This window comes from Maylandia zebra, linkage group LG23, assembly GCF_041146795.1.
Source record: "Maylandia zebra isolate NMK-2024a linkage group LG23, Mzebra_GT3a, whole genome shotgun sequence".
Lineage (NCBI taxonomy): Eukaryota > Metazoa > Chordata > Actinopteri > Cichliformes > Cichlidae > Maylandia > Maylandia zebra.
In genome coordinates this window covers 22,644,265-22,659,047 of record NC_135188.1, presented here as the reverse complement: position 1 = coordinate 22,659,047, position 14,783 = coordinate 22,644,265, and the positions used below count along the sequence as shown (strand labels likewise).

The window sequence follows — 14,783 nt, the reverse complement described above, 5'->3', positions numbered from 1 at the left end:
ACAGAAATGACAGAAAACGTTTATCTTCTTTTTGCCTCTCGATCACAGCACGTCTTGAGAATGACTTGTGTTTTTACCTCTGCAGAGAAAACCACCAAAACATATCAATAAGTCCACTCTCCTGATCCTTCAGCAGTGTGTGTAAATGTGCATCTATGACTTCTTGCACATGCTCAGTAGGCTCTGAGGAAACAGTTCAGTGGAGTAAGCTGATTAAAGTAATGAGCTTTGAGCAGACCCTCTAATATCTGATATCGTTGATGTTATCGAACACAGCAACCTAAAGGTCAGTGTCACGGCAACGATATGTTCTGATTTAAAAAATCATGTTTTGTGAGGGGACAGGTCTAAATACTGCAGCACTTTATTTCTAGAAACATCAAAGTCCCTCCAACAGTGTTTTAATCTTTTCATCCAGATGGTTTGACTAGTCTCTGGGGATTCTGGTGACAGTAAGTACTATTAAACCACTTTGTGGGTCGTGCAAACATTGCAGGGTAATTCACTTTTCGAAAGATAAATAAGATCTGATGTAAGCTGGAGCGAATGAGCATCAGCAGTTGTTAGAGTTACAGAGGAGAACAAAAGACACCAACTTGGAAATCATCCACAATTTGAAAGTGAATTTACACCAAGTTTTTCTTTTTTTAATGTTCAGAAGATGTGTTTGTAATGCATCTTTAACTATTTGGAGTTATATTTAAGCCAAAGTTAAGAAGTCCGCTGACTTTAAGTCATGTAATATTGGCTGTGGGAAAATGAACCCATCAGACTGAGCCGTAAAAGAAGAAATTGTCAGTATCTTACCTTACACATGGGCAAAAATCCCTCAAATTTCAAAACAGTGCCAATATTTTAGACTTAATATCCAAAAACATGTCCAATATCTGTTCTGCCAAGGTTGTTTTGTCAGTTTAGTGGGTAGTCCAGCTTCAAATGCTAATTTGAAACAAACAATTTGGGATTTTACAGACCAAGGTCTAGTGCCCAGACTTTGACTTTATTTCTCTAAAAAATAAGTACAGCTACAAACAAAGTTACTAAGTCACCACTAACTAGTTCAGAGATCTGCAGTTTCTTGCTGGTTTTCACAGACAGCATAATATCAATCTGCATACATTTTCATTGCTATGCAGACGATACCCATCTTAACACACAAAAATTAGTTATTAAACTACAGGAATGTCTTAAAGACAAGACTTGGAAGACTTCTAATTTCCTGTTTCTAAATTCAGGCACAGAAGTTTTTATACTCAGCCCTAAAATCTTAGAAATATGGTATCCAACCAGATGCCTACTCTGGCTCCCAGTAACACTGTGAAGAATCTTAGAGTCATTTTTGACCAGAATATGTCCTTCACCTTTCATATTAAACAAATATGCACACTGAAGGATATACTCTTGCTTTCCATGATGCACTGACCATTTCTTCTTCGCTAAACTCTTTTCATTCTCTACGTTGTGTACACCACTCTGCAATTATTAGTTATTAGTAAAGGTTGGGCCTCTCTCCTCTAGTTTGCTTTTTCTCCAATCTCTCTTTGCTCACTTTCCTTTCCTCTCACCATATGGCTGCCCTTCTCTGAGCCTGCTTCTGCTGGGGCTTTCTTCATTTTAAAAGGCAGTTCTTCTCTCATCGTAGCCAAGTGGTTGGTTGTAGGAGGTTGTGTGATTTGGGGATTTATTTCTAGGGTATTTACCTGACAATATAAAGTACTTTGAGATGAATTGTTGTGAATTGGCACTATAGTACGGTGGCCCCTAGAGACAAAGCACGTACAAACTCCAAAACACATGCAAATTCCAAAACACATGCAAACTCCAAAACACTTGCAAACTAAAGAACACATGCAAACTCCAAAACATGTCAGGGCTTTAAACACTTGCAAACTAAAAAACACATGCAAATTCCAAAACACGTACAAATTCCAAAACACTTGCAAAATCCAAAAGACTTGCAAACTCAAAAACACATGCAAATTCCAAAACACAACGGAAGTGCTCCAGGACGCTAGGGGCAGTGTTGAGCTCGATTTGCAAAATAAACGGCAAGTTTGTCTGTATGGGACGGTCTAGTCTCCGTCGCGCTTCCCAGGTTGCCTAGCAACCGTGATACTAACCGCTGGAAACGTGTCATACAACTTGGTTTGACAGAAATGAGGGAGAACATATTTTGTTCATTTGTTTGTTTGTTTCTACATGAGCTTTGTGTGATTTGATAAGTATCTGAGGCTGAGACCACAGGACAGTAAAACATGATTTTTGGGCTTCATTTCTGTACTGAACAGTCATTTCAAGATTAATTAGTAAATAAGAATTAGCTGATGTTGTTCATGAGACTAAAGTCATATCACTTTGGTAATGTAAATATAATATGGCCAATATTCTAGTTATTATATTAATCATTATTAGCTATTACAGCAGTGAACATGAACTCTGTGTCAAATACTGAGCCTCAGTACAGATTCAAGTTGCAGTTATTTACATGTCTTATCACCTTAAATCTTCACTCAAAGACAAGTATCTTTGACAGTGCATATATAGGTGTATGATATATGAGACAAATGTTGTTCCTTCATGTTGGCATTACTAAATTTGGCTCATTGCTTACATATATTTATAAAAAGAAAATGTACGAGCTGTGAAAACTGTTTCTGATAAAATGAAGAGTAGACTGATATATGAAATATTCCTTTATTGGGTGAGAAAATCAGACCATGTCATAACTGCTTTAAGTCATACAGAATAGATATCAGAGCCTTAAACAGGCTGGCTTCTGCTAAATGGGTCAAACTGGGCAGAAAGTCTACAAACACATAACATCCTTATAGAATATGATGTAACACTATAGATCAACTTACCTCAGAATATATAAAGCATATAAACAATTACAGCAATATGATGCAACAAACACAGCAGTGCTACTAATCCAAAATACTCAAAGCTTCATAGAACTGAAACAAACATTTATTTTTAGCTCCATTCTGCTGCTGATACATACTTTAGGTTTCTGAATATTACACTTGTTGCTGCCTTTCATAGTGTGTAACTTGAAGGCCCTGAGTACTTTCTCCCACACTGAAAACACTGGAATGATTAAATTATTTGAACATTACCTAATAAGACTGATTCAGGACAGACAATTAGTTATTTTAAACTTTTCTAGCAGTCCTTCACAAACAGGGAACAGTCTGTCTATTCTCTCCATCTGTCAGCTGCTGCTGGCTCTTCCTCCTCCTCTTCCTCACACACTGTTGAGTTTGTCCTGGTGGATCATCAGGGGTGCAAAGCCTCACAGATGATGTGCAGCAGTGGGTCCCTCAGTCTGTCCTCACTCTGGACACTTGCACGTGTCACACATAGAAATCAAATGTGTGATAAGCTGCAGGATTCAAACACAAGTGTGACTTATAAACACATGTTCATACTTTTATTACACAATCAGAGAGAAAGAAACAGAGAGAGAGTGCAGGACAGACAGACAGGTGACAGTCTCAGGTGTATACACTGCTACAAAACAGCACAAAAGAAGGAGGATTTAGTGTTTGTGTTATTACGAAACAAGAGGAGTTCCCAGATGGTACAGTGGACACACATGTGTGACTCCTGTGATTAAAGCATCTTTCTTTCAGCTTAACGAGTGAACCGTCAGCTCGTTCAAACACACGTTAAAGTCTGTTTGGCTCGACACCACCGAACAGAGGCAGCAATATAACATAGCTAACATTAACAGTGCAGTGAATCTTCCTTGTGCTGTGATATTCAGGACTGCAAACCGAGCAGCATCACTGACTTTCAGCTTGTTGTGTTTGTGGATATATGACTGACTTTAATTATCCACAAAATCATCACAATCTCTGTAAGATTAAGGTCGACTATATATATATTTTTAAAGTAAAGGCTTTAAAACCAAGTTAATTCTGAAAGTACAGACATGACTAATGTCACATAACTTTCCCGACATGTGGCCAACAATAATGGTTTAATGTTCTTCATTAAAAAAATATTTGCGCATAAATAAGTGACATAATATTCAGTACTTACTTCTGAAAGTTTACTCTTCCTCCGCTCCGCTTCCACCGGTTTTTTTCGGCAAAATTATCCACACCACCACCGCACTATGAAGTCTGGGATATGTTGGGCCATGAAGGCTACACCGACCCATCCTTAAAATTCAGGGAAATTATGGACGCATTTGAGGGCCGCATTTCGAGCAGCCTTTGAATTGGGAAAGCCTTCTCTTGTCGCTGTGACGTAATCGGCCTTAAAATGCGGCCTTTAAGGCTGCAAACCCCAAATCCGGTCATTGGTACGTCCTGGCTTGTGTAGTTACTAGGTAACAAAAGCTCAACACTGCCCCTAGCGTCCTGGAGCACTTCCGTTGTGTTTTGGAATTTGCATGTGTTTTTGAGTTTGCAAGTGTTTTGGATTTTGCAAGTGTTTTGGAATTTGTACGTGTTTTGGATTTTGCAAGTGTTTTGGAATTTGTACGTGTTTTGGAATTTGCATGTGTTTTTTAGTTTGCAAGTGTTTTGGATTTTGCAAGTGTTTTGGAATTTGTACGTGTTTTGGAATTTGTACGTGTTTTGGGTTTTGCAAGTGTTTTGGAATTTGTACGTGTTTTGGAATTTGCATGTGTTTTTTAGTTTGCAAGTGTTTTGGATTTTGCAAGTGTTTTGGAGTCTGTATGTGTTTTGGAGTTTGCATGTGTTTTTTAGTTTGCAAGTGTTTTGGATTTTGCATGTGTTTTGGAGTTTGTACGTGTTTTGGAGTTTGCATGTGTTTTTTAGTTTGCAAGTGTTTTGGAGTTTGCATGTGTTTTGGAATTTGCATGTGTTTTGGAGTTTGCAAGTGTTTTGGAGTTTGTACGTGCTTTGTCTCTAGGGGCCACCGTACTATAGAAATGAAAATGAATTCAACCAATTTGAATTACCAATTCCTCTTGTTTTCTGCCCTCTGGCTCCATGTACATGTTAGCACTGGGTCTGGGTCTGTCAGAAATGTTGATTCCATACAAGTTAGTTCACAGCCTCAGATCCTTCGGTGGGTCCTTCAAAATGTCACAATGCAGACATGGAAAAAAAAAATACGTGCCATGCTTAAGTAGCATACAGAGCCACCTTTAACAGCAAAAAGCTTGAAGTAATGATACAGAAGTCAAAATAAAATTATAGTAACATAGTAGTACAAGTACTATAATAATAGCTGGCAGATGCCTCTCTGCCAGGTCACACAGGTATAATTCAATTATAGTTGGTGATAACATATGGTCTGTTAGAGAAGGTGCTTCACTCCAAATGCTGTCATTTTTTCTGTAAAGCAAATTTACCTTGCCTATGGGTATAAATAAAGTTACCTTGACCTTGACCTTCACTCCTAACCACTATCTGCAGTAAGTGGTGCAGAGGGTGGTCAGGATTATCCACGGTGGATAACAGTTTGGTCAGTGACCTCCCCACCTCGACTTCAAAAGTTTTCAGTCTTCAATCAATCACAGAGCCAGCCTTCCTAATCAGTTTATTCAGTCCGTATGTGTCACCAGCTCCAATGCTGCTTCTCCAGCAGATCACAACAAAGTACACTGAGCTCACCACAACTGAGTGATAGAAAATCTCCAGCATTTTGCTGCACACATTGAAGGATCTCCAGAGGATACGGAGCTTTACAGCCTCATTTTGTATACATTTTGGTCCAACTGTTCAGCCTTATGTTAACATGCATGCCACAGTACTTGCACTCCTCCACCGCATTAACATCCTGATCACATTTATAAGCAGATGATTCCTCCTCGACCACTTCATGGTGCTCTCTTTCTCCTGCCCATCACTAATACGTCCAACTAATGCAGAATAGTCAGACTATTTCTGTGGGTAGTATACAAAGTGAACAGGAATGCAGACAGCATCACCTGTACTGCACATGACCAAATCAGAGTGAATTGTTTTCTGTATGACTTTAACAGTATCTCACTTTATTGTTGTCTGTATGTAATTTTTTATGCACAGCTTGCTTAAAGTTGCACCAGAAGAATCAGGTCCGGCTGAAGTATGGACTTTGGCTGAGCCGTTACAACACCTCGAGTCATTTTTTTTCAGCCATTCTGTTGGAGATTTGCTGCTGTTCTTGGGTTTATTGTCCTGTTCCATGACCAAGTTTTCAAGCTTTAGCTGGTGGTCCTTACAGATGTCCTTACATCTGACTCTAAAACAGTTTGGTATATAGATGAGTTTATGGTCAGTTCAGTGACTGCAAGGTGTCCTGTGTTTGCTTTTCTCCAAAAGCGGTGCTGTGTGAACAAACATCTCCAGTTTGGTCTTGTCTCTCCAAAATATATTGCTAAAGAAGTGTTGTGATTTGTTCAGATGCAACTTTGTGAACCTAAACCATGCTACCCTGTTCTTTTTAGATAGAAGAGGTTTTATCCTGAAAACTCTTCCAAACAAGTGATGCTTGTTTAGTCTTTTTTTAATTGTTCTGTCATCGACTTAAACATTTCCCATCCCAGCTGAGGCCTGTAGAGTCTGAGTTGGGTTTTTGGCTTTTCTCTGTGCATTTCACATTCGGATATTGGGCTTATGTTACGGGGTGCCGAGGCAGGCCGTATGGATTAATAACGGACCCAAGATGCAGACTGCTTAAGTGGAGGGTGAGCTTTATTGACAACAGGTGAAGTACAACAAAAAAGGGTGGCGAGAAACAGAACGGTAAAAACTCTAAACTGGGAAAACTAAAACTAAACACAAAGCCAGAACACGAACGAGGGTACCTTGCAGGGAGAATGACCAGGAAGCCGGAGGAATAAACACAGAATGACGGAGGGGGAATAACGCAGACGAACCAGCAACTAACAGAGGCAGACACGAGGTTAAAATACACAGAAGGATAATGAGGGGATGAGACACAAAAGGAGGGCACAGCTGGGAGTAATCCGACCTGACGAGACTGGGGAAAAGTAAACTGAACACACTGAGAACAGACACGGACCTTCAAAGTAAAACAGGAAGCACATACACGTAATGACATAACACACCAACTTAACACAGACTGGGCGACACAGAACATAGGAACATGAACCATGAAACAGAGAAGTACAAACACCCAAGGTAACCAAAACCACAGAATAATAATAAACTAAACAAAAACTTAATTTGCTGGCATGTCTTCTCCTGGGAATCTTGTGGCATTGTGTTACCAAACAGCTAAATGCTACACATTAGCAAATGGCTAAAGCATCTGCTTTTACAGTTAGTCACTGCATAGAATGCTAAAAAGGAAAGAGTAAAGGCAATTACTTGCATTTATAATGATTAAAAAGGGACAATTTTTCTTATAAATTCCATTTAAAAATATGTGGATTAAAAAGTTAATTCTATGATTACTGAGTATTTTGTGTGCTGTGTTACATTTCATTCAGTTAAATGGTCAAAAAAATAGATGAGGGCATCCTTTTTGGATAATTTAATGAGCAAAACCTGTCTGTTTGCTATTTAGTTTTAAATTTTTATTACAAGTCCATTTCAGTTAAATTCATTTAATTATTATCACATTCCAGTTTGGGCATTCATGGACTTCCATACCAATGGACAGTGTTTTTCTCTGTTGTTTTATTGTTGTGTAACATGCACCAAGGCAGATTTTGTTTTCTGCTCCTTCTGCAAACACGTGGAAGATTATCAACACTGGGAGGTAAACAGATAAATCTAAATTAGTTTTTTCTCCTATACGTTTATTAATTCATTGGAAGAAGTTGTAATTTTAGGAATGCATGAAGTTTTTAATGGGAATCTGGTGAGGCGGCGGTGTTGTTCAGGACTGATTTGATGGGAGAAAGGAGGAAGTGAGGGGGGTTTCATCCCTTGTGATGTGTCTCATGACTGGAGGAGGCAAAGCTGTTGTGTTTGGACTTGAGGAGCTGCAGGGTGAACCCACTGAGGCCCCTTAAAATTGAACATGTGACTCTTAGACAAGTGGACACTTAGATAGACTTCACTGTTATCAGATGGAAACTAAACTTTCTCACAGTAAGTGCATTAGGAGCATTAGGTGTTTAGTGGGTCTTTTCCCCAGCTCATATTTGAATGTTTATTTGTGTTGATAGGTTAACAGAAGGCTCTGAGATGTTGTGGCTGCTGCTCTGTCTGCTTCCTCCCGTGAGTTACGGCAGGATCGTCGCCCAGAACAACGCTCACACCGAAAGACACAACCATGGTGAGTCTGAGAGCAAATGATTTACAAATGATTTACAAAGTATTTATTTATTGCCCAGGTTTTCTTTTTTTTCAAAACTGTTTGCTCATCTGTGCTGATGTCACACCAGATGGTCCCTCTCCTCTTTAGCCTGGAGGCCACAGGATACATGAACTTCAAAAAGTGTCTCAGACTCTGATTGGTCAGACCCGCACCACTTGGCCTCAGGCCATCTTAAACGAGCTCAGACTCATTGAAGAAGATGTTTTTGGATCCATCTTTTTCCTTACTCGGTAGAGTTTTAACTTAATGAGCTGTGTTTGCTGACAGTTTTGCCTTTAGAGGTGTTCCTAAGTTCATGCAGCAATCTCCACCACAGAATCAGCTCTGTTTTTAAGGCAGCGCTGCCGGAGGGGCCTGAACTCCACCAACATTTAATGATGGTCTGCAGGCTCGTGTTTTCTTTACAGAGATTTTACAGACTTTCTGAATCTTTTAATTACATTATCCTTCCTTATATTTACTTTTGAAAAGCACTGTCATTATTTTGGGAGGAATTTTGTTCTACTGTCTTGTCTGTTTGCAGTCAGAGAGCACAGCTATCCCTAAAGGGCAATGGCTGTACTAAAGCTTTGATCTTTATTATGTTTTTTTTACAGTATGATGATGCCAGCCTCTTATTGCATCATCGTGACATTGCAGGGAATCATATTGAAAAAATACAAAGTGTGTTGTACAGTTGTGTTTATGTCCTTTCATATGATATATTACTTAATATGGTTTCTTGAAATTTTTTTTCAAGGTCAACTTTTATCTTGAGCGCTAACGATGAAGGACACGGTGAAATACTTAACCAACCTAGCTTCTCGTGTCGGCAAAGGTCTATTATGCTGTTGTTTGAAGTTTGAAGATGATTGGTAAAAAATTGTGGGTAATATAAACTTTTTACGGATTTTCATATTTGGTGTGACCTTGATCCAGTTTTCACCTAAATGAGATCAGTTCAAGCTGTTATTGGTACCTATCATCACACAATTTGAAAATGATATCTTGAAAACTGTGAAGCCTAGACGGGTAGCAAGCAGACAACCAGACAGAACCGATAACATACTCCCTCCCTTTGGGGAGGGAATAACTGTTAACAGGGCAGTCCATCAGCTTTGTTCAAGATTACTGAGTTCATGTCTTTAAACAATTTAAATCACACAGAGAGTCCCGTAATGGGCACTTTCAATCAGCTTGATAAGTTTCCAGTTAATTTTTTGCGGTAACCTTCACATCAGTGTGAACATTTAAAAATAAACTCAGAACAGCAGCAGCTTTGTCTGCCGGGATCAGCTTCAGACGGCTGCCAGCTGAGTTTGACAATTTCCTTCCGCTCAGATGGACATGTCGGCAGCTCATCGATACCTCAGCTGGAGAGGCAGGATGACTCACAAACCTGATGGCTGCTCATGTTTCGGAGCATCACACGGGTTTATCTCTAGGCCTACACAAACACGCTTTGTCTGTGTCTTTCTGATCTGATTTTTGAGTGATGTTTAGGTGAGAATTCATGATTGTGTTTGAAGATACGCACAGCACAATAAGAGATTATCTCATGGCCGCAATTTGAGTTACAAAATTGTGCTTCAGCTTTTATAATGTGTTGAATAACTTACTTTTCATTGAGGAAGAAGAGATATCCTTCCAAGGCTACACTGAGTGAATAATTCAACACTGCAATTCAAGTATGTATGCCCTGGTGTATTTATCGAAAACAAAATGCCTTAGGAGACAAAAAGACAAAAGACGGCAGCAAACGAAAACTTCAGTTCTGTGGAACAAACCATCCATCCATCCATCCATCTTCATCCGCTTTATCCGGGGCCGGGTCGCGGGGGCAGCAGCCTAAGCAAAGAGGCCCAGACCTCCCTCTCCCCAGCCACCTCCTCCAGCTTATCCGGGGGAATACCAAGGCGTTCCCAGGCCAGCCGAGAGATATAATCTCTCCAGCGTGTCCTGGGTCTGCCCCGGGGCCTCCTCCCGGTGGGACATGCCCGGAACACCTCACCCAGGAGGCGCCCAGGGGACATCCTTGTCAGATGCCCGAACCACCTCAGCTGGCTCCTTTCAATGTGGAGCAGCAGCGGCTCTACTCTGAGCCCCTCCCGGATGGCCGAACTTCTCACCCTATCTCTAAGGGAGAGGCCAGCCACCCTTCGGAGGAAGCTCATTTCTGCCGCTTGTACAAACCAGCTCAGCTCAAATAATTACATTTCCATGTTTTGGCTTTTTCTTTATTGGCTTTTTGGAGGGAGAAGTGTTCATATATGGATGAGAGGGTGCAGTGTTATCAGCAGCAAAACAGTTTTTAGCCACGCGTGTAACCGGTCTCAGTTACACAAGCCTAGAGACCTGTCAGCGATACCTCAGGAACCATCAACTGCAGTCTCTCACAGCCAATCACAGCTGTTTCCAAAGGCACTTGACAGCAGTGATGTACTGCAGATAACGTAACCCATAGGTCATGACGTGTCACTGCTATGCCCTAACCCCTTTATAGTTGAGGCTTGGGTTTTCATTGACTACTTAGTCTTCAACCCTTGAGTTCTCATTTATCTTCAGCACAAGTTTCTGTGTGTGTTTTTATGACATTAATTATTCTCATTAATTAATCTCACCCTTCAGTTTAGAGTTCATTCTTGTCCCTGTTTAGTTGTTCCCTGACTTCCTGTTTTGATATTGGTTTTCCTGTCTGTTTGTTCTTCATGGTGTTGTTTTACTTCTCTCCTCTTCTCTGATTGTCCTGATTATGTTCAGCTGCATCTTGTCAACCATTACCTGATTACCCTGTGTGTCTATAAATAATGCTGGCTTCCCTTTGTCCTCCCTTGTGCTTTTGAAGCTTTTGGATTCTGCTTGCCTCTTCAAGCTATTAAAATTTTGTTTGGATCCATTAAAAGGTCTATTAAAAGGTCCATTGTCAATTCGTTTCATGAGTCTGCATTTGGGTCCTCAGTCTCTGAGTCATGATAGTCAACGGGGTTACCTAGGCAACTGGAATGTCCACTAGTGAATAACTGTCTACAAGGGGATGTTTACAGAAGAAACCACACAGCGCTGTCTTCTTCCATGCTTCTCTTTTGATACTGTGTGCATAGATTTGAAAAAAAGCCCTACACTGCACACTTGCTGGATGGACTCCCCGTACCAGCACAGCAAGACACATTATTTGTTAGATAATTCCACTTAAAATGCTCCAAAAAGCACTAATAGCACAAACACAATCCAAAGGTCCAGTTCAGTAAATGCAATTACTCCAATTACTCCCCTCCCGTCCCACACACAAACACTGTTTTTATGAATGTGGAAATTATCCATATGGAGAGCAAAGCCTTATATTTTTTTATATCGCGCTGTAAACAAGTTCATTTTTGCTGTAAAGCTGGTCAATTTAATGTGGGAGTCTTTGGGGATTGAGTCACATCTGGAGCCAGCCTCGAGTGACCATTAAGCACAGGTTTCACTTTTCAGTCCTGCACACTGGTGCTTGGTGACAACAGCTAATTTGCAGCCTTTATCTTAAGTCCCCTGCAGAGATTTTCTCTTGCTCCCTCTCAGTGACTGTACCTGCTCTGAACCGCAGACTTGGTCATTTTCAGTAACAGGAGTGGCTTGCTTCAATCAGAATCAAGTAATATGGCAAGTTGCGAACTTTAAGTTTAATTTTGAACTCTTGCTGTACGACTCACATGCTTTCTCTTGTCATTTAGCTCACTGAGAAATATCCTGACATTTTCCTTCAGAAATCACAGGCTTAGTTGACTGACTCCTGGCTCAGAAACAGCAGTATAGGTTCACGCAGGAAGTGTTTATCGACATTTTGTTTTCTGCACAACTAATATCCTAGGAAGCTTACGAGTAAACCTTTTTATATTCTCTCTTTTTTATGACATATGGCTGAAATCTTATTCTCCCTTTCAAACTTTAGCTGTGAAACACTTCTGACCCTGCAGTGTTATTAGCCTTCTGTGATTTGTCTGGCTTTGTTCTACTCGGACGGCTGTTTGTGCATTTGACAACGAAAACGGTTTTGACAAATGTCAGAACAAATTAGTTTGATGTCTTCAGTCTGTGTGTGTGTGTGTGTGTGTGTGTGTGTGTGTGTGTGTGTGTGTGTGTGTGTGTGTGTGTAACTGGCATTCAATAAATCAGTGTGGCTGGACATGGTATTTGCTTTATTTCATATCCAGATGTCTGCTTTTGTTTTGACATTTACGGGAGGCTCAGCCATTAGTTCGTTCCCAAAATGCTAAAAAGCTGCGACTGCCTGTGCCAGACAGCAGGACCTGCTTCTGATCAACAGCAGGAGCATCTTTTTATGTTTATGCTTGTCATTGAGTTTTGCATCATTTCACCAAGAATTACAATCTGGAAAAAATAGATGGTTCTTATATATGGACATCTGTTTCTAAAATTTTAAAAGTCATATGGCATAGCGAGAAGAAAAAAAAAAACAACATATATATATATATATATATATATATATATATATATATTTTTTTTTTTTTTTTTACACATATATATATATATATATATATATGTGTGTGTGTGTGTGTGTGTGTGTGTGTGTGTGTGTGTGTGTGTGTGTGTGTATATATGTATGTGTGTCTGTGTGTATGTATATATATGTGTATGTATATGTGGGCAATCCAATGGTTGCCAGTTTGAGTCCCAGTTCAGATGCTGTTGTGTCCTGTAAAAATAAGCACTATAAGCAGTACTGTGCAAAAGCCTTGACCAATAATTTCTTTATAAATTGCTAGGGAAATGGAGCATTTGAGATCATAGTATGAACCATCAGGAAAAGAAAATTCATCGAAGAATTTATATTTCTTTCAACCCTCCTACACTCCATGCACAGATGTCTGAGGGATCTTCTAGAAATGGCCATGCTATTTTTGCAGGGAAGTGATCGGTCAACAGGAGGTGATTTTCTACCTGTTGATCTCTAATCTGGAGCATAACCTCCTCCAGAGCAGATCAGGTCTGCAGCATAAGTTACCATGGAGATGCACCCAGTAAGGTGTGAACTGCCTTTGTAACGCTGAAAAAACCCGGGATTAACCTTGAAGTTACCTGGATAAACCCAAATCCTGCTTCGTAGCGCAGACCTCAGGTCATCACGTCTCTGATGCACTTTGCTTTGAATCATTTCAGGAGAGAATATAGTCTGTTCTGTTATTTTGAAAATTGACTTGATGCTCTCTGGTAATACTTTGTCTGACTTCCTGACCTCCTTCTCTGCTCTGTGCAGATTGAGAGGGCTTGAAGGTTTACATCAAAAATAAATTTAGCACTTGTTTTTAACGACACTAGTGCAGAGCCAGTTCTGGTACACTTCAATAATCATGTTATATTCTGGTTGTTTCATGTAAATACGAGGCTGGTCCTTTGAAATCTCTTCATATCTTCATATATTAAACTAGGTCACTCTAAGAATTGCCTTCTTTCTTTTCTCTCCTTCTGTTGGTGCAATTAAAGCCGGATATCATTCTTTGTGAAAAATTAAATTGCAAGCACTGCTGTTCATCTGCAGGTAGAAATTTGTCCAGCATTATTGGTGCCCAGCGTGCGTTCCTTAGCTGATTTATTTCTGAGAAGTGTTGGTTTTTCATGAGAAAGTCCCTGCAGCGTGGCTCCCTGAGCTTCTTACAGCAAACACAAGGCCTTTGTTTCCCTGCTGCTCGCAGACTGAAGCGCCACGAATTCTCAGATGGATTACTGCTCGCTTCCCACAGCGTCATCTCAACGGGCAAGCAGTATTTCATTACATTAATCACCACACTGAGGCCCTGCTTTAACATGATAACACAGACATGAGGTGTGCCTGATTTTGCTGCTCTGAAACAGTTGGTCATGGATAACTGTTCCAGATTCACACGTTGGGTACACAGTAACAATTGCTGACTTGTTTATGCAGCATCTGTCTGGATACAGGTGAAGCTTAAAAGTTAGGGGTGTAGTCGCTGTGTTTCAGAGGTGGATGGAGGCACAGGTGGCTGTAGCTGCTCTGTCTGCAAGAATCAAATTCAGTAACTGAAGTGTTTGTGCTGTTGGCAGAGGCATGCCTAGAGGGAGCCCCTGTAGTGCCCCCCCACCAATGTCATTGGAACAGAGTACTATTAATCTTATATTGCCCAACACCAGAGCAGTTGGAGTGTAACTGAGTACATTTACTCGAGTACTAGTTTGATGTACTTGTATTTAATTTACGGATTTTTTCGTTATGCTGCTTAACAGTCCTTTGCTTTTACTCCATTATACTTTCACAAATTTCTAGCACCTATCATTAATTCAGGTGTGCAGAGCTTTCTAATTTTTTTGTTTGATACAAATATTTTCTTAAAAATGATTAAGCATCAGCATCTTATTATTCTGAAGATTCATTTTACTGTCATAGATCAAGGTGGACCATTAAAGAGACGTGTACACATCAATAAATGAATAATAATAATTATAGCTTAATAAAATGTCTATATATTATGTATATAATATTCTGAAAATGGTCATTTTACATAAGTAGAATGCTCTGTATAGCTAGCTCGATACAT

At 40.0% G+C, this 14,783-nt stretch overlaps 1 protein-coding gene across 2 annotated transcripts in view; it reads left to right on the top strand.

The window, feature by feature from the left end:
• Positions 1 to 14,783, top strand: part of crfa4 (cytokine receptor family, class I receptor 4) — a 63,949-nt gene that overhangs the window by 23,446 nt on the left and 25,720 nt on the right. For both annotated transcript variants that reach the window (XM_004562539.6, XM_004562538.6), the window contains exon 2: positions 8,099 to 8,208. In XM_004562539.6, coding sequence (XP_004562596.2) covers positions 8,118 to 8,208 — 91 coding nt within the window. In that variant the 5' untranslated portion in view covers positions 8,099 to 8,117. The remainder of the gene's footprint in view (positions 1 to 8,098; positions 8,209 to 14,783) is intronic.